The following is a 20,561-nucleotide window of genomic DNA, read 5'->3' as shown; positions in this document are numbered from 1 at the left end:
ACCTATATGTATAACATTCTATTATTTTCAAGTTCTTATACTACTCTCATCTCTGTGGCATCTTCCAGCAGTAAACTGAATGGAGGTGAATAGCATCTGCCATATACTCTTCCATCCACATTCTCTCCCCAGAAAGAAGTCTGCATGGGTGGGTCTGTTATTTAAAGCTGATGTGCTTTGTGCTGTCATTTGTGAAGCCATGATTTAAAAGGTGTTCTTTTAACTTGGATAGGTAAGTGGTGAGGTTTAAAATAGTTATTAGTTCCTCCAGGTGTGAGTGCTTCAGCCCTCGGCTAACGCCGGAGTGGGAATTCTGTCAGCCTTGATTAAAGCCACTATGCCAGAGTGGAGTTTACAGTGGCACTTGGCAGTCACAGTCCTAGAAGATGAGGTAATCTTTTAGGTACCTTGGGCCCATTTTCAAATTCAAAATTCTTTCACAAACTCTAGTGTGTTGCTAGTCTTTTATTTTTTTAAAACAGAAATTTCAGATATTCATGAGAAGTACTAGTACAGCCAAAATCTTCTCAGAATAGGTTTCCACAGTACTGTACTTTTGGGGATTTTAACCTCATTGTCATTATCAATTTTTGATCTACGGGGTTATATAATGTGCATCTTTTTGTTTTTATTTTTTTTCCATAAAGGTATCTAATAACAAGGGACTATCTTGCACTCCAAAAATACTTTTCTTTTTCAGTTTCTCCTCTGTCATACATTGGTTGCACAGTCATTCCTTGCTGGATTACCATTTTGCTTTAATCTCTGGGTTTCCACCTCTAGTTTATGGTAACTGATTCTGTATTTGGTAAATGTCTCTTTACTTTTGTATGTTTCATAGCAATTGAAAGATTCAACTGCAGCTGTTAAGCTTGTAGATGTGCTTTATCTGTTCTCTAACTTGTGTGTTGTTTTTAGATGTCTATGTGACATTTTAAGTTTTGGAGAGAGTCACTTCACAACAATGACCTGGAGATTAGTATCAGAGGTCTGGGAGTTATATTGGGAGGGAGGTGCTATGTTTTTAGTATTTTTGGCCCAGCTCCTCAGAGTTTTTTAGGTGCCCAAGTGGGAGTTACACACCTTTAAGGCACCAAAGTAAGAAACTGAGCATCTGAGCCATAGTGCTTTTGTGGTGAAGGGCTTGTGCGACTTGGTGCAGGAAGCTGGACATCAAATAAGGGGCAGATTGTCTCTTAATATAGGGGAAGACTGAAGACTCGGCATTGTGCGGGGTAGGCGTTGGGCCTTTATCCCAGAGGGAGCGGTCTGGCAGGCCAGGCTGGGGCTGATCACACTGGGTAGGTCTGTCAGTCTGGCTTGTCTGGGGGCAGCCCCACAGCGTTCCCGGGGGGAGGGGCGCTCCTGTAGCCATGGTGCAGCGGGGCACGACTTGCCAGGCGGGCTCCAGGGCACCGCTCTGAGCGCCGAGGGTAGCATTCGACTCCTCGGCCCAGCCTCAGTCTCCCTGCCCCAGCACTGCGCCCTCCTCCTCCTCCTCTTCTTCCCCCTCCCACAGAGGCCAGAGTTCACACTTCGAGACTCTTGCACAACAGCCAATCAACAGCCCCCCCCCCCGCGCAGCTTCCACCAACCCCCGGCCAATAGGAAACCCCGAAGCCGCTCGCCCCGAAGCCAATCAGGAGCAGCGACGGGCTATGCACTGTTGATTTGGCAGGACGGGCAATCAACGGGTGGCTTCGTATCCGGTCGCCCGCCCCGCCCATTCCCCGCCTCCGCCCTTGTCCCGTTGCCCTGGAACCCGTTGTAAATATCCCGAGACGGACAGCGGCTCCTTTAAGCGCAACGCAGCCCGGCCCCGCCAACGGCCTGGGGCTGGGGGGGGGGGTCGGCTTGGGAGGGGGTGCGGCGCGGAGCCGGCGGCACTAGGTACTGGGCGGGGGCTGGGCAGAGCCTCGTAGTGACCCGGCTTCATTGCAAGGGGCGGGGGTGGGATCGGGGAGGGGGGTCGGCGAATGGGGTGTGGGGGATGGGAAGAACTGGGAGTGGGGTGGAGGGAGTTAGGACGGGATGGGGCGTGAGGGGAAGAGGGAAGGGAGCGGGTGCGGGGAGGAGGTTTGAGGAGAGGGGGCTGGGAGTGAGGAGGAGGGGTAAGGGGGCTTGAGGGGAGGAGGAAGGGGGCTGCGAGTGAGGGAGGGGCTTGGGGGTCAGGGCTGCTGATTTTCCATCGGCACCGTCACTAGCTGGGATAACAGCCACTTCCTTGTGTTTCACGTCTGTCTGTCCCTTGCTGTGCCCAGAACTCTTCAGGCCTAGGTCGGCATTTACTGGGCATTAGCTATTTCCAGAGGGTCTCCTCACTAGTTTTTGTGTCTGGCATTAGTCTTGCAGAGTGTTACTGTGAAAACAAAATACCCCAAAGCCTGTGATCCTCAACTCTGGGTCCACATTTTAAGAATTCTGTCATCAGTGTTGTGGTCCAAATATTACCACTTTTTATAATGTGGAACGACATAATGCTTAAACCCATTTCATTGTTTTGGGTGGTGGGGAAGGGTGTTTTTGTGTGCAATACCCAAAAAGGCTATTGAGCAATTCCCAGAGCCATAGCTATTCCTGTTGACAAAATTGACAAGGGGGATACACAAACATGTGTGACCTGAGACTGTGGGAATCCTGAATTATCTTGCCCTTTCTGGGGGGTTTTCTATGTGAAATCTAAAAGCTGAACCACTAAAATATTCTCAGTTTCTTTTTTTTTTTTAACTGTTGTAGAAAAATGCATTATGAATGATGGCCCCTGATTGCTAAAATGAACGCCAAGAGCTCACGTTCTGAACATGAGGATAAAAAAAATTTGGAAAGGAGCCAACAGTTTTACCTATAACTACTACTAAGTTCTTCCCTGTCAAAATGAACATTCTTTGAGAAAAATCTGAACGACTGTGATTTGAAAAATGGGAGAAAGAACAAGAAGCTTGGATTCTGACCATGACAGAACATCCGATGGTGATAAAAATAGCAACTCCTACTATTCAGATGAAGATAATGCATCTCATGCCTCTGACCAATCACTTTCACTAAGCTCTCAGTCTACAAGCCATGGGAAAAAAGATCACAAAACACAGACATTGAGCAGCCTTGTGCATTACCAAGGTAAGTAGATCACAAAACGTGGCACCCCGAAACAGTCTACAAGTGTCAGCAGTATTTTAAATTTTGAGGGAAGAAAATATAAATTATTTTATGTTTAAGTGGTCTGTAACTTTTATTTTGATAACTCAAATTAACCTTTGTCTATAAAATTCTGCTAAACTTAATTTTAGAATTATTTATTTTTTCTGACATGAAATAAAAAGACAAGTGAATTCTGTCCTGGTCCCATCCTCTAATTGCAATAGAACTTCAGATCTGCTTATGTTCCCAAGGTTGTCATTGGATTTCTTGAAGCAAACCCTTGTTATACAGTGTATATATAATACTTAAATCCAGGGAAGAATATTTATAATTTCTTGGACAAAATGTCCCAAAGATCTTTGTTATGGATATATGTTTTACTAGACTTTCCATTGTAGTTATATGCAGTGTGTTCTTTCTCAAAAGAAATATTTATATTTCCATCCTTGGAGCTTCAAAAATAAAGTGTTTTAACTGATTATTCTCCAAAGTTAAAATTCATTCCACTCCCATCTCCTTTACCAACGCACCCCCACCCCAATTCCCTGGTAAACTGCTTTGCTGACTGGGATTGTGGAGGTAATGGAACTTACTCCCCACCCAGCAAGAAGTGAGAAGAGGATAACTCTGCAGCTCCTAAGGTGGATAATGACTGAACAGCCTCTATGCTGAGTTTTGGCTGCTTATACTGAGCTATTGCACACAACTTCCAGTTTAAGTTACACTATATCCTGTCTTTCTAAAAGATAGACTCTATCTCAGCCAGAAGTTATGAGTCTCACAGTTTCTCTGACCCTTCTGGTCTGCTCAAGGAGTGCCCTCAAGTCTCAGGACTCTAGCCTTCACGTCTCTCTTGACAGAGACATGCATCCCTCTCCCTTCTGACTGCGGTTTTAGGCTGCAGCCCCCTGTACTTCACTGTGATTATTCCAGCAGGCCTGATTGGAATCCAGCACCTGTGCTTTGCTTTCTCTCAAAGGGGCTATGGACAGTGTATGCAAGTGGTTGCAAGTAATGAAACAACTCTTCCAAAGCAAAGTACTTTTATTTAAGGACAAAAGCAATGCAGAGAGAAAACAAAAAATGAAAGGTCTAAACACATACTTAAGCCTGCCTCAGTCATGTGCAGACCCTTGTAGGTTCCAGTCTCTCCAACCTTTCAGCAAGGTTTGCACAAAGGTTCATGTCTGTTGACTGGATCAAAATGAGGGTCTCCAATCCATTCACTCTTAGTCTTTATACCCTACACTGTCTTTTGTTTTCTCAATTCTCCCTAGCTGTGGTGGTACTTTCAAGTTGTTTACTTGTCCCAGGATTTTTAGTTCCTTTTGCAGATAATTTTTTATAAGGGTGATACAATAGCATCACAAAGATACAGATAACATTCATAAACTCAATATAATAGTCCCCAAATATACTGCATATGGTACAATATCTGCACAATATCTTGCTCGCTGCAAGAATCACTCGGTGAAATTCTGTGGCCTTCATTGTGCACGAGGTCCAACTAGATCATAATGAGGCCTCAAATCAATGAACTGCCCATGGATCATGGCCTCAAACCCTCTTTCTTTGTTGGCCTATTTGCACTGACATGGTGCTCAATTCAGCTCTGCTAAGGAGTGTCAAGTTCCCCTGCCTGTTTGTACGTTAGCTTCACCTGTAGGTCTCTGGGAAACAAAATTGCCATGGTTTTGTTGCAATATGTTGTGGAGGAAAGAGGATGGTTGTTGAGGTTTTGTGGCAAAAACTGAATGTATCTGTTGACATAAATGAGTACATGTCAAATGTCTTTCAGAAATGGCAGGATCACCACATCAACCTTTCGTTCCCAGATTCATACAGATGGTCAAAAGTGCAAAACCATATGTGAGACTTTGGAGTGCTTGATAAGGATTGGAAAATAAAATCTATATTGGTAGATTTATCTGAACCCATTAAATAGGTGGAAGCAAGGGGTTTGCCCTGTGGTATAATTATTACTTAACCCTTTCATAGCTGAATGAATGTGCCAAATGCTCTCTAGATGAAAGGAAAACTGAGTATTGTATATGATCAAGCTGTGGAAAACTGAGTATCAGAAATATTGGATGAGTGTGTGTGTGAAATGCTTAGGAGAAAACTAAGAAAAGATTGAAAAGCTGCTGTTTTGCCACTGAATGCTGTCTGTAGAATAGAGGAGATACAGTAAGTGCCAAAAGGAAAATAGAGGAGATAGTGCTTGCTCCCTCTTAGCTAATACCTGATTTGTGTACTGTAGTGTGTTTCTGCTGTACACCAGTTTCATGATTCAGAAGCTGCAATGGCAGGCATAGGATGGCATCCAATATGTTGCTTCTAAAGGCTATTCTGCATTAGTTCAGTAATAACTGCATATGTTCAGTTCTCTAAATGACAGTTTTTCTTCTGCCTTATGATTTGAGCTATGTAAAAAGACCAAAGCTAAGCTTATATATGTGTGTGTGTGTGTGTGTGTGTATAAATACAATTAGTATATTTTTATATATTAAAATTATATATACCTACACTAATCCCAAATCACTTTAAAAATTATCCTTATGTTGTGTATATGAAACACACATACAAATAATATTTTAAATTAATTGGGATTAATATCTATTAATACTAAAATGAGGATGCTCCTTGGAAAATAACATGTGACAGAACTAAAATTTATCAGAGAAGAACAAATTTTCATAAGGTTTAGAACTTTGTTTCTAACTGCAATGGACCCATTGTTGTCATAGTCTTTATAGCAAGTACACTAGCAGGTTTCCAGAAATACTATATATGTACTTTTGAATGTATCTAATAAAATTGCAGCATGCTTGCTACAAAGCTAGCTGAAGCTCTGATGATTACCATTTTAAATGTGTACAGAGATACAGTATTTCTATTTAAAACACTTATAATGAAATCTGAAATTAGTGAACAAAAATATAACTACTACAGATGATTACTTTATAATTTCACTCTGATGGTTGCAAGCAGCATAATTGGTTTCAAAGTCAGAGTAAGAAGAAAATCAAAGTATATAGCAGCTTTGTAGTGTATCGTAAACATAAATCTCTATCTTGTAGCTATGAAAATGAGAATAAACATTTTTGTGTTTGATTTTTCTAAAGAAAACCACCATGATATAGGTATTGTAAAAAAATCTCTCAGGAGAAAAGGGCTTTATTTCAAGGAAGATGCCTGCTTATATAGAAAAAAATAGCAATGGGCCTTGCCTAGTTCCTTACAGTAAAATCTGCCTTTTTTTTTTAAGCCACTAAAAAACCAGTTTCCAAATATGCACCAGCCAAAAGAGGGAGAAGGTGGGGTTTTCGCTCCCAGAGCCTCAATAGCGATTCTCCTACAAAAGATATAGATCTTGTTACAAAAAGGGTTCTTTCTGCCAGGCTGCTAAAAATCAATGAGCTTCGGAATGAACTAACTGAACTCCACATCAAACTAGATGAGCTGCAGAAAGAAAACAGGGCACTGAAGAGGCTTCAGTACAGGCAGGAGAAAGCCTTGAATAAGTTTGAAGATACAGAAAATGAAATCTCTCAGCTCCTCGCGCGACATAACAATGAGATTAGAATATTAAGGGAGCGCTTACGGAAATCTCAAGAGAGAGAACGCACAACTGAGAGAAGACTGAAAGATTCAGAGGATGAACTGTACAGGACAAAAAATTCTTTGCAAAAATTGAAAAAGCTTTCTGAAGATAAGCACTTAGCTGAACGAGATGAACTGGCAAAGAAGCTAGCCTCAGCAGAGAACAGACTGGATGAGAGTGAGAAAAGAATTAAGGTGAGATAACTTTCCTGACTTCCCCCACCCACATTTTTTTTAATTTAACAATTTAATTTAACAAATCAAGTAGGAATGCTTCTTTCCAGTATGAGTGTCCTACGTTAATTTGTATTATCCATTTTTACAGCAGTAGGGTGAATGGAAAATGGTTTCTATTGCAAATAAGTAACACCATGTAAATTGTTTGTACATGACTGCACAATCATTTTACAATGTGTGCAGTATACTATATGTATGTGTTTATTAATAATGTTGGTTACTGGTATGTTTTATCTTATGTGCTTATATTATAGAGTTGGCATTTTTAAACTAGATGCTAATCAATTTAGCAATAACTTCCAGATAGGCATGCAGCTAATTTAATTTTTCATAATCTAGTTTATGCTGCTTGACTAGGTAGCGTGTATAAGAGGAGGATCCTCAGGGATTTTAGAGGATATTATGCTGAAGTTCTACAAAATACATTATATTTTTTAAAACAAATTCTCTTAAAAACTAATATAACTCTGCATCCATGCAATGTTTGATTATTCTGTATAGGCTGGCTGCTGAGTCAGCCTCAAAGAATTATCATAATTTTATTCAAAGTTATCTCATGTTATAGATATATATACAGTAGGTATTTATTTTGGGAATTTTGTGCATAATGTTTGCATTCTAGTCAGCAAAACTATATATCCATGGGAAAGAAAAAAAGCCCTTTTAAGTCAAAACTATTTTTATATTGGTCCTGTAACATTATAAGAGTAACTTAACTGTCAAGCAGTTATGTGTGGTGTTTGTTTTTGTCTGGTATTTATACTCATATTTGACTATGTTAAGATGGAGTTAAGATTGAGTCCCTATGTAGGAAATTTAAGGTAAAAAAATTACAGAGATGGTATAATTATTTTTTAAAAAAAATTCCAAACATTATAAACCTAGGAAATTCAAGACTTAGGTTAAATTTAAGTGAAATCCAAATATGTCAAGATATGGAAATGTAGAGTTAGGAAACCCAAATAACATTAGTTCTGTACTGTAATGTTACCATACTGTAACCAGATATTTTCCAGTTCTGGGCAACACATTTCAGGAAAGATGTGGACAAATTGTAGGAAGTCCAGAGATAAAAGATCAATAAAAATGATTAAACTTGACCTCTGATGGAAGATTGAAAAAACTGGGTTTGTTTAGTCTGGAGAGGAGAAGACTGAGGGGGGACATGATAACAGTTTTCAAGTACAGAAAAGGTTTTTACAAGGAGAAGGGAGAAAAATAGTTCTCATTAACCTCTGAGAATAGGACAAGAAGCAACAGGCTTAAATTGCAGCAAGGGAGGTTTAGGTTGGACATTAGGAAAAACCTGTCAGGATAGTTAGGCAATTCATTCCAGTGCGTAGGGAGGTTGTGGAATCTCCATCATTGGAGGTTTTTAAGAGCAGGTTAGACAAACCCCTGTCAGGGATAATCTACTAATACTTAGTCTTGCCTTGAGTGCAAGGTACTGGACAAGATGACCTCTCGAGGTCTCTTCCAGTCCTATGATTCTATGGTTTAAGGCATTTTAGCACTTGTGATCCCAGGTGAGATAAAAGTGATTTTTTTCTTTAAAGGCACTCTGGATATTTTTCTGCTTCCTCACAGTGTCATTATATGCTGCTCACGTTAAACAGCTATCACAAGGATAGGATCCCCCAAAATTAAACCTCCACAAAAATGGTTAAAGGAACGTTGAGAAATCATTGTGAGGATGTCTTCTCCTCCTTATTCTTATCCCAGTTTTTCATGGGGATTTTTTTTTATTTCTAATATGCCAGTTTGAGAGCCCTATTTTGGGTCGCATGGCCTCTGTGTCCAATACCATACAGAATCCGGGAGGTATTGCGAATGCCCAGTGCCTCCTCAGAGTTATCTCCCTGTATGTGGGTGAGGTGAGGCTGGGCACCAACCAAACCTGGTGTGGCTGTCCCCCCAATTAACTTCTGGATTTGATCAAGTTGCTGTGGACACAAAGCCAAATGGCCTCTGTACCATACTAGAGGCAGAGTCAGGTTGACCCTCAAATAGTATTTTTATATATTTTGTTTGTTTATTTTTAAAAATTGCTGTTTTTTCAAACATTCTATTATCATATGAACTGCAGGATTTGGCAAAAAACCTTGAGCTGAATAACAGCAGTTTCCATCGACAGTTGCAATCTGAGAAAAAAAAGGTACATGAGGCCCAAGAAGAAAATAAAGCTCTCCAAGAAGAGCTTCAACAACTAAATCAAAAGCTAAAGGTAAAAATCATGTACTGTAATATTAAACTCCAGCCACTTTAAGGCATTTTTAGCTGTGGGAGTACTTTATTATTGAAATATTTCAAGTTTACTTAAATCATTCCTTGCAAAATTAACTTCATTTTTCTGCATATGGGTTCACTCTCTGTTTTTAAATTTAATCTTCTAAGTTCTGATTCTGGAATACCTGTATGAAAGGGAATGTGTTAATGTAAGTCATCATTATTTATTATTTGCATTAGGTAGGAAAAGGATAGATTGAGTAATTGCACATGCATACTGGCAATTGGCATGCATTTTTACTTTATCTGCACACGCAATTACTTGCTCGTTTTAGGCATACAGGTTCTAAAATTAGGCTACAAGAACCATTGTTTTAAAAATCATAATGCACAGTATTATTTAGTACTAACTTCCTGAAAGAGAAGCTGTCAGTTCAGATTTGGACCAAAATATAGATTGTGTAAAAACCTACGGTTTTTTTTCACGAAACCTGCGGTTGATAGAAATGTTTCCATGACTTTTAGTTCCACTGGAAGAAGTTGTTTTTAAACAGCTAAACACCTTGGGGGATATAAAAGTGAAACTGATTTAAGTAATGTTAACTGCCCAATCTGAGAGAAATTAAAAGTAACTGGCATGTGCTGTGAAAAGTAAATAGGGTTTTTAAAACTTTAATTTTCAGTAATCAAAGTGTTAACAGTAAAGTTAAATAAACTTGCTAGTTTCAAATAAATGGGTCTTAAGTTGACAGTGTTCCTTTAAAGAAGACTACGATAAGTTGAAAAATACATTCATGATCAGAAGAATCCCAGCACTATTTATTAACGAACATTCAGTATTCCTGATTAGGCAACATTCATTTCTATGTTCTTTTTAGTAAGAGCCATGTGAGAGGAATATATCCCGGTATTGTATATGGCTCAAGGCAAAAAAATGGCATTTTTCTCACAACAGGATCAATTTTAATCTCTGCATTGCTCCAAAGATATTCTTTATGGCTCCAATTCAGCAAGATATTTAAGCACTGAAGTCAAAGGGACTACTCATATACTTACTTACATAAGGATGTACTAACTGCCTTGTGGAAATAGGGCCTATATCCCCAAGGCTGACCATCATAAAAATGATGGTACTTGCATTTTCCATGTTCTCAGCTGTGTTCTCTTTCTGAACAATACACCCAGGGCCAATTCTGACAATGCTGCCAAAGCTGTAATATAGCGGATCTTGCTTGTCAGAGTTACTGCCCAGTCCACTAGCTGGTAGTAATGCTAATGTGATTTTTTTTTTTTATGCCTAGTATAATACAGAAAATTAACATGGTACACACATGCATCTGTAATTTAGATTTCTAAAATTTTAAGCACCTTTGTATGAAAATTTTGGCCTTCAGTTTTATCTTAGTTCAAAGATACAATACTAAATGTTAGAGACTATTTTGGCAATCAGTTGATTTTTGAGAGGGGAGGAAACCATGTACTAGAAATGTGATTTAAAGAATTAAGAATTTGAACGTTCTCTTTAAACATTATGCTGAATAATCAAGGACCTTATTCAATGAAGAATGAACAAAATATATATAATTTTCCTTTAAACTACACAGTTGCTTAGCCTTGCCACAATTTATTTCAATGGCCGTTAAATATAAGTTGATGTAACTTTATTAATTTAACTTTGCTGTCTCTACCTCATTCATTATCAGGAAAAAGAGAGAGAACTTGATGCAAAAAATATATATGCTAACCGTATGTTGAAGCCATCGCCTAAAAAAGACACAGATGTTACACAAAGGAAAAAAGGTAATTTAAAAAGAGGATATAAACAGAAAAGCTACCACCAAATAGACTCTATTGTTTTTCAGTGTTCAAGCCATTAAGTGTTTGTTTCATTTTGACCCTTCCAGGTCCTGTCCCAGGCTGTGGAATTCTTCACTCTCTGTAAAACACAGCAGTCAAAACAAAAATTACAATGCATGTCATTAGTTATTTGACTGTCCCCTAATAATAGTACAATGAAGCCACCATATCCCCTACAAAACCACTAGGGCTGTCCGCTCTCAATTCAGCAATGTACATTATCCCAGATGTTCATGGGAGGAAAAAAGGGCTTTGTTTAGAAATAGTTTGCTATTAAATCACATCTAGTAATCAAGCAGGTAGCTTGATTATAATTAGACCCACTGGAAATATACACCATTGTCATTCCACATAACTGTGTGGATTTAGGGGTTTCTCTGAATTTTTGCTAACTTCAGTTAACAGAGCAGAATTTAAGTATGCATTGAAAAAAGAAGTACAGTCCATCTGACTGAAGATAATTTTTCAAATGCAAACCAGTGTACTGATAGCTTCCTGAACCTGCAGGCAGACTGAAACCTTGTTTTACTTGTATATATAGGGCCAGATCCACTCACACTGAATTAGTAAGATTACTCACCGGGAGTAAGGCAAACAGTGTTTTCTGTAGCATTTTAAGCAGGTTTTGATGTCAATACTTTAAACCATTTCATGGGTGATCCCTTTAATGGAAATATCCTGTTATTATGCATCATCCGGTGTACTTAGGTTAATTTGAAAGGCCATTCCACAGAGACATGGTTGCAAGTCTCAAAAATGCAAGCAATAGACTATCCTATAATATTAAAGTTGGTCTTTTTGTTTCTCTAGAAGGAGCATCTGCGAGGAAAGGGAAATAGACAAAATCTAGACCATTGGCAGATTGTGGGGAAAAGGTATCCAAGGGGGATTTTTTAAAGACCCATTCAGTAGATTTAAATAACATATTATTTGGGGATTCTTAGAAATATCTTCAGAATTTTCCAAACACTTCCCCAGAATCTCGGGAAAGCTCCTTAGAATTTGGCAATATTTCCCACAGGTTCCCATTGGCCCTAATTATGAGGTACTTTGACTTTAAGATACTTTCAAAAACATGTAACACTTTGTTTTGTGTGGATTTATTTTTTGTCCTTTCAAATAATTGTTTTTGCTCCAAAATTTCATCAAAATGGACATAGAATTTTCTTTTCTTTTTTTCTTAAATAGAGATCAGCCACACTAAAAAAAAAAAAAAAACCAACCTGCTGATCTTCACTAGATCAGGATGCTTTTATGTATTGTTCTAAATTATAGGAATACTATTATCTCCTAGGTATAAATTCATGAGATGCAAAGATGACAATTTAAAAAAAAATTGGGTTCTTTTTTATTTGGGAATATTTTGAATTACAAAATATTAAAGGTTTCAGAGTAACAGCTGTGTTAGTCTGTATTCGCAAAAAGAAAAGGAGGACTTGTGGCACCTTCTCTAAGGTGCCACAAGTCCTCCTTTTCTTTTTGAAAAAAGTTAAAATGTGACTTGCTTTGTTTTTGTATATATTCATTACAGCCACTAGCCAGAATACTAAAAAAGGAATCCAGACTACAAAAGGAGTACAGACTAGTGGGTACTTCTCACCAATACAATTTCCTCCACCACCGGAGTTTGTTTCTGTTTATGTAACAGATCAGAAAGAAGAGGAGATACTTCTCAGAATGGTGAGTTATTTTATAGTTCCAAATAATCCAGCTAAGAAGCTACATTTCCTAAGGTCTAATTTATATTTTAGGAAAGACATCCTCATATCTTAGGAAAATGATTAGGCGCTCAGACCAAATTACAGTTTTACATGACCCTGTTTGAATCCTGTTGACTATCATTAACTTGCTCTGCTTCTTTTAATTACCTTTTATCATTTCACTGTAATCCCCACTGACTTGACATTTTGGTTTTTCTCCTTTTCTATTTCTAGCCTAGATATTTGAATAGTCTCTTGTTCTCAGTATTTTTGCTGAGCCTTAATTATGGTTTACTTTTTACTTCCAGCCTTTTTCCACAATCATGGATTTTAGTGCTTTGTCCCATTGCACTAGTGTCCAAATCCTGCTCCCATATGTAAAGCATGAAATATATTTCTGTTATCTTTATCCCAATGTTTTTTGCTGTTAACATCTTCATTATAAAATAGTATCTCATTGATTTTTAATACTTTTGAGCCATAAGGCCAAAATTAAAGTGAAGTGTAAGGTGATGTTAGTTCACCTCCGTAGATCTACTTGCACTCACTGTACAAATGTTTAAAGGGTATGAGAATTGTAACTTATGCACTGAGGAGCTGCAAGAAGGTCTACGTTTAGTAAGGTAGAGACTACCAAGTCTGCTGTAAATTCCATAGCTGTAGAATCATGGAATACATCAGACTTTGCTTAAAAGTGAAATATCCACAAGGATCTCCTGTTTCTTTCCCTCCCCGCATTTGTAATATTTTCTTTCTAATTGTGGGAAAACTAAGCTTAAAGAAAAGTGTAACTTTTAGCTTAGGAAGCATTGAGATTCATGGTCATTCTGATCTCTGCCAGAAGGAAATTCCATATTTGGAAAGCCTTGTTTCCTCATTCACAGGTTTTTATCCTTGTAGTTGAGCATTCTGTTAGTTCAGAAGAAAGTAATGATTTAGGAAGTCATGATGTCAGAGAAGTGGTTCCCTAAAGTTGCTTGGATCAATTTCAAGGAGGAGTTTTGATTACCAGGACTGAAATCTTGAATATGTGTCTCTGTACAGCTGGGAATCAATTCAGCAGGTAGAGCATTAGGGTGGTGCTCTTGGTAGGCCTGTGTTGCTGTTTTCTGTAGCAGCTGAAGCTTTTTCAGGGTTGGCAGTTTGATTCCTAGGTCTTCAGTTCTAAAATCTTCTCCGTTATCTATAAACTTGGGTGCATGAGTCCTTTAAAATGTAGTAGATTTGGATGATCTGCCTTGGCCAGGGGTCGGCAACCTTTGGCACACGGCCCATCAGGATAATCCGTTAGCAGGCTGTGAGACATTTTGTTTACGTTGACCGTCCGTAGGCACAGCCCCTGCAGCTCCCAGTGGCCGTGGTTTGCCATTCCCAGCCAATGGACCAGGACTTCATTGTGCAAGGTGCTATACAAACACAGAACAAATAAATTTTAGTATGAAGCATTACAGGATGCAGTTTTTATTAAAGACGCCATACAAAATCAAGTTGATGGTTTGCAAGTACTTTTAAGACCATATTAGGTCTGATAACCGTTTTAGGGCCATTTCCCCAGCTGAGGTAAACTGGAGTGGCTTCATTGAAGTCTTTAATATCATTCCGATTTGGAAGACTTTATGTTTAACAATAAACAAAAAAAGCTCTTGCAGAAATTTTCTATCACACTTTCTTTTATCAATTTACGTCAGGAACAGGAAATTCAGAAAAAAGAATGGAAAGAACAAGCAGAGCATCTAAGGCAAGAACGGAACAGGGAGATGGAGGAGAAATTGAAACATGACCAAGAACTGCAGGCTTTAGAGGAGAAAGCCCAGAAACTATGTGACGGTAAGAAAACTGTGGCTACTGCCAAGCTGGAAAATCTAGACAAAACAAAATACCAATCAAATGAGGCTTATAACGCTTCTCTTGAAAACAACAAATTGATTCTGGAAAGGGAAAACCACTAAAAAGGATAAATGATTTAATGTGAACAAGGTCAAAACAGAAAATTTTAAGGGATACAAAGTAACCTCCTTCCTGTGCCCTGTTGTTGCTGCCCCAAGACAAGCCAAATACCAACTGTGGAGAACCACAGCTGAAAAAAATATCCATGAAAAAAAAGTCAGTGGACAGTTTGCACTGACTGAGAATCTGCCCCCTGGTGTCTTGGGGTAAAATAGTCCTAATATTAACACTCTCATCCATCGTACTATAAAAATAAGATTTTTTTCCCCAGCATTCCTCACTGAAATTCAGCTGCCTACTTCTTCATAGTGGAGATGCTATGCCATATATAGATGAAAAATATCAAGTGTTGCAGTTTGTTTTCATAAGCTTGGTATAAAGTACAGTACAAGTACAAATTGTTGTCAGTGCTGTCACCACCAAGGTCCATGTCCCAACTCTTCAGAGAGGATTCCTGATCGGGAGGATCCATTCTGTACATGTGTGTCAGGTTGTTCTTGTTCAAATCTGAACCTACCTTAAAACTTTATATTCAGACAGGAAAATTCTTTTTTGGATCGGTAAATATTCAGAAAACCGCCTTTGTGCGTGCATGCAACTTTGTGTGTACAATCATTTGGCCACAAACTCTTGAAACCATTGTGCATGCAATTCATATGTGGAAGGACCTGGTTTTCGCCCCCTTACACCTCATGTAGCCATTTGTACCTGTGAAAAGTGGTGTGCCCTGTTTTTGCAAATAATCTTTTATATTCACTTGATGGTGCACAGAAAACTTGTGCAGAGGTATTTTCAACACACACTATGGCCTGCAGACACACAAGTGAGGAAGAGGTAATATTTTAAATTGCTCCCTACCGTAGAAAAACAAACCATTGAAAAGTATTACTCATTTTGTATTTTGTTGTCCCGTTGACTTTGCAGTAGCAGTTCACAAAATAAGTATATTCCAAAGTTGTCTTGAAGTCAGTGATGTTGACAGAGAATTATAAAGCACTCTGTCAGTCAGAGTTATTAAAATCAATGATGTTATATTCATCTCTGTTCAAACACAGGGCAAGGATAAAATCAGTAGAATATGAAACTACTAAAAGAGATGAATAATGCAACTACACTACAAAATGGTAGTGTTGTTTTAAGTTAGGATAGAAGATTTAGCCTGTGTTTAATTGTAAATATGTTTATGAAAAATGACTTCTTTAAAAAACAAACCAGTGCTAGTTGCAAGAATTTTAAAAGTTCTGTTTTTATATATGATTTAAAAAAAATAAAAATTGCTTTAAATATTAGAAAATGTCAAATAACTTTTAAAAAAATTCCATGCAGAATGGAAAAAAGAAGAATTTGACAGAAGGAAAAAAGAAAATAACTTTTTATGGGCTAAAGAAGAAGCAAGAATTGAGTCAGAAATATATGAAACTGAAAATGAGACACCCAACACTGAAAAACTAGAAGAAGACCGACAAAAAAAAGAGTTGCTGCTGGCTAAAATGTATAAAATTGACAGAGAAACTCAAAACACTATTAGTATGAAACTTGCTTCGCAAGCACACCTCATAGATACAGCATCAAAATCTGACTCCCTAGAGAAAAATGAGAAAACTTACCAGTTCTTAGAGACCACAGAGAAATTGTTTAATGGATTTCCAGTATATGACAGTCATGATGTTACTACAAAAGCAGAAGGACAGAAGCGGCAAAATTTTAGAACTACAGATTCAAGTAATGATTTGACATTTGGTAGTTACGTACCTTCCTTTGGGAAAGGATCCGGGAGGCCAAGCTGGCTTAATCAAAAAAGTATTGTCTTAGAAGAAAATACTAAAGAAAATACAGATTTCAATACTAAGAAAGAGAAAAAGTCTAATTTAATGGAGCAACTTTTTGGAAGTAGTGCCAACACCATCCTTCCATCTAAAAGCAGTGACTCAAGTCCTTTGGAAGCTGACTATGATTCCGGCAGTGCTCTTCCTCCGTGCAAAAGCAATAAAGTTAAAGATGAAGATGATTTTTTTTTCAGTGAAGGAAGAAATTTTAACTCAAATAGGCACCGTTTACAGCACACAACAAGCAGGCCAGCAGTTAAGGCTGTTAATTCTTTTGAAGATGAAATTGAAGAAGTAATCCTGTGATGACCACCTCTTATATAACTTGTGTGTGTAAATGCTATCCAAATATTTTAATACAGTATTTATTATATAAAAATTTGAAAAGTTTCAGATATTAAAAAGCCTTATGAAGGGATGATTTCAATCGATAAATATATGTATAGAGGAAATATATACTGCACATTCAGATAGACCAGTCTGGCCTACTCTAACCAGTCTGGTTCCTTGTGCAGTAGATTTTTTTTAATGTGTCTTTCCAAATACAGTCCATGAAGATAAAGAGTTGCGGTGATTATTTTTTACATACCACAGCCAATAATCTTGAGGGAATTTCCTGACAGATTTCCATATAATGTAACTGAGTTTGGGTATTTGCTCACTTCTTCATTCAGGAGGTGATACTATTTCTACCTTACTCATATTCCAGTCTACTCTCTGAAAGTGCATTTGCCACTATCAAATCTGTGCAACTGTCAGGGAAAATTGGTGGTATTCCAAAAGGCCACTACTAATGCTCTTCCATGGATTTGGATGGGAGGGAAGGTAGTTGGGGAACACTTATACCTGCTTGTCTAGAGCCAAACATGACCTGCATCACTTTTCTCACTAGTCTCTGCCTGTGGCAGTGGAAAGGTCCCATGATACTTTCCACACTCTTGTCTCCTGCCAGGCTGTGCAGTGCCATTATTCCACTGGGCTGTTCAAACACTTCAAAATAGATTCAGTTCAGTTAATGCAGTGGTCCTATATATAGCTGCTGGGTTTTGTTTGCTTGTTTGCTTTCCCCAATTGGACTAAAAATAATAGAGATAATGAAGGGAAGCGGGATAATTCAGCCTACAGTTTGGAAGGCCATGAGTCATAGCCCCATCAACCTTTTTGTTGTAAGCTAGCTTTGCAGTGGCATATCTAAATACTGTTCTGGGAAAACCTATGCCATAACCATATTTCTCTTAATTGAAGTGGGTTTGGACTCCCCGCTGAAAATAAAACATATGAACTGCTGAGAATTTAGATAATGAGTTAGGAGAAACTTAATAAATCCAGTATATTTTAAAATAATTTCCAGAAATATTGCAAAATCTGCCTATCTCCAAGTTATACAAACATTTTTTTAAAATTAAGATGAGAACAGTGTGCATTGTTAAATATGACCTACCCAAATATTTGTGTGAGATGGCAGAAAGTTATTGAAACCTCAGATTCTATAAATCCATGTTATCAGTTGACTGATTTCAGAATCTGAGAAGTTGCTCTGATATATTGGGACAAATGTGCTATAAATGAGATCCTGAATGCTTTAAATATAGAAGATTCTTATAATTTTAATAGTTGCTCGTTCTCCCTTTACAGAAACATGTTGCCTACTGCCTATTAGAGAACTGATGCTGCAGAAACCCATAGACGTTCTCAGTTAGTTAGCCCATTGCCTCTCCCTCTCTCCTTCCTAATTAAATCATTCCAGTTGGGTTTACAATGTGATTTAGCCCTGTTTTGTATGTACTAGTACAGTGTATACTTGTTTTATCTTCCAGGCCAGACCCCTGCTGTTGATCTAGTTTCCATGTAAAAAAGAATTAATAATTGGAAGGAAATAATTTCTTGAAAATTACAAATGTTCAAAACTGCTAATGGGGCACCTTGTGAGTTTGTATACTTGGCTTTGTGTTTTTTCTTAAGTTTTTTTCGACTCTAGTAATGGACTCCATAGTGTGATGCATAAAGCATAGTACTGTACTGTTCACACGTAGCTTTATTTAATGTAAAATGCATAGAAATATACGCACAGGAGTTGGCTAATGGTGCAGTGTGCTGTTATGTGAGAGCCTGCATTTGGGAGCAACCGCTGGACTCCCACGTCAGCCCCTGACATAGGAAAATGCTGTGGAATATGGTGCTTTATCTGAAGGTAGCTAGTAGTGTGTTACCCTTGTTTTGGAGTACCTCCCTATTGACATCTGCTCTCTGTGATGCATTCAGAGTGCCTCCTTGTGATGTTAGGGGAAGGCACATGTAATTTCATCTTTATGAAAAGGAATATGTTGTGCAGGGAACGACAGGTGGTCACTTAGAATAAAGGAATAGGTGAAAATGTAAAAGGCACTCATGCTATAGTGAGTCACTGAAGACTCTACATAGAAAACAAGTATCTCAGGATCAGCAGCTTTTTCCACATCTTAACAGAATTTCTTGTCATTCAAGAAGTTGTTTGGTTCCAGATATATCAGGCTAGAATAGATCTCTAATTGTGTCTGACTTGTGCTCAGCATAGCTGATGAGAGAGGGAGGCAAAGGTGGCTTTAAGCCACCTTTATGCTTCTCTCATCCTCTTGGAAGCCAGGGACTAGTCTGGCTGCAGAGCTACTCTAAATTTAGCTAGTTTTGTAAGAGCCCCAAGGGACTGTTGCGTTGCCCGGAGATCACAGGAGCACAGGTCATCCTGTCTCCCTGAACCATGCTCCTGGTACGCCCCCTTTCCAAGGTGAGCCAGGAGGGTTTGTCGGAGAGTCAGCTATGCTGTCTCAGCACCAAGCCAGCATTCTTCATGCCAGTGAAACTTTGACCTGCCCATTTAGAATAACTTCACACCCCTTTTTCAATACTGCAGCAACAGAAAGTGCTGTAACATGGGCCAGAATCTGGCCTGTCATCTCCAGCTGTGCATACATAAGGCTGTTGATTTATAATCTTCAATTCCAGCTGCCATACATAATTTTGGAGAGAACAACATTTCTTCATGAATGTCTCCAACCAAACACTTACAAAAGGTCATGATAGATTATGAGCACATCTGCCAGTGTCTTGTGGCACACTCAGAGGGCTGAGGGAGAGGGCCAGGCTCAGATGCCTGGACCCTCCTACCATGAAAAAGCAGCTTTTAACATTTTTAGTGCAAGAATAAATAATTAGTATGTGTTCATTTAATACAAAGCAAAGAGAATTTTATAATTGAGATGTTAAATTAACATGCCATAGAGATAATCATTTTAATGTTTATAAAGAGATGCTGTAGTACTGTTCACATATGTATTAATTCCAGTTATATTTATTATGTAACATCAGTTGCTTTTGTAACTTCTGATTCATTTTCTGTATAAAAATTCCAATCATAACAATGTTGATTTTTAACAAAATGGTTTTTATTAAAGAATTTGAGTAAAGTTTTTGTATGGCGATTGTCTTTAGCAAGCCAGTTTTCTTGACTTGTGATTTTCATGAATCCTTATGCTGATTTTCTTTGTAGCAGAATTACTGGTCATGCTTATTTACTGCATAATGTGTGTGTTTTTCAAATCTAAAGCACACACTTTACCGAATGAAACACAGAGCTAAGTAACATATACCTGAAAACAAACTAAAGGTCAAAACTTACATTGAAATTCAGGGAAAGATTCCCATTTTTTCAGTGAGTTTTGGATCAGGACTTATATGAACAATTCTCTGTGTAGGGTAGCTTTTCTGAAAACAGAATCTGGTATTGAATTATGAAATCACTATTTTTTTAAATTTCCCATTCAGAAAGTAAAATACTCACAAAGGTAGACCATGCTTGATTTCCTTCTCACTAACCAACTACCTTAGGGCCCAGATCTATTCCATTGACTTTAATGGTGCAGGATCAGAATGTCAGGAAAATTCTAACTGGCTGATAGAGGTAGTCAGTTTCTCTCCTGAATAACATTGTATTGTGGTGTGTGAATTGGAATCTTGTCAGGTCTTATGAGAGTTGGTTCTTCTCAGTAGT

General features: G+C 38.2%; 1 protein-coding gene across 2 annotated transcripts; it reads left to right on the top strand.

The window, feature by feature from the left end:
- Positions 1–361: 361 nt before the first annotated feature.
- LCA5 (lebercilin LCA5) lies at positions 362–19,977 on the top strand. Of its 2 annotated transcripts, none has more exons than XM_043542556.1 (8): positions 362–808; positions 2,737–3,117; positions 6,407–6,936; positions 9,065–9,202; positions 10,908–11,004; positions 12,593–12,741; positions 14,450–14,588; positions 16,035–19,977. In XM_043542556.1, the coding sequence occupies exons 2-8, from the start codon at positions 2,919–2,921 to the stop codon at positions 16,838–16,840; spliced, it is 2,058 nt and encodes a 685-aa protein (XP_043398491.1). In that variant the 5' UTR covers positions 362–808; positions 2,737–2,918; the 3' UTR covers positions 16,841–19,977. The 2 variants fall into 2 exon arrangements, with proteins under 2 accessions (XP_043398491.1, XP_037750293.1); XM_037894365.2 differs by lacking the exon at positions 362–808 and adding an exon at positions 1,695–1,890.
- Positions 19,978–20,561: the final 584 nt, after the last annotated feature.

This window comes from Chelonia mydas, chromosome 3, assembly GCF_015237465.2.
Source record: "Chelonia mydas isolate rCheMyd1 chromosome 3, rCheMyd1.pri.v2, whole genome shotgun sequence".
Taxonomy (NCBI): Eukaryota; Metazoa; Chordata; order Testudines; family Cheloniidae; genus Chelonia; species Chelonia mydas.
Note: the sequence above shows the minus strand (reverse complement) of the source record. Positions and strands in the feature narration are given on the sequence as shown.

Coding starts and splice junctions, on each gene's coding strand:
- LCA5 (XM_043542556.1), top strand. CDS start 2,919: ATGGGAGAAAGAACAAGAAGCTTGGATTCTGACCATGACAGAACATCC. Junction 3,118..6,406: donor CAGCCTTGTGCATTACCAAG/GTAAGTAGATCA, acceptor TTTTTTTTTAAG/CCACTAAAAAACCAGTTTCC. Junction 11,005..12,592: donor TGTTACACAAAGGAAAAAAG/GTAATTTAAAAA, acceptor TATTCATTACAG/CCACTAGCCAGAATACTAAA.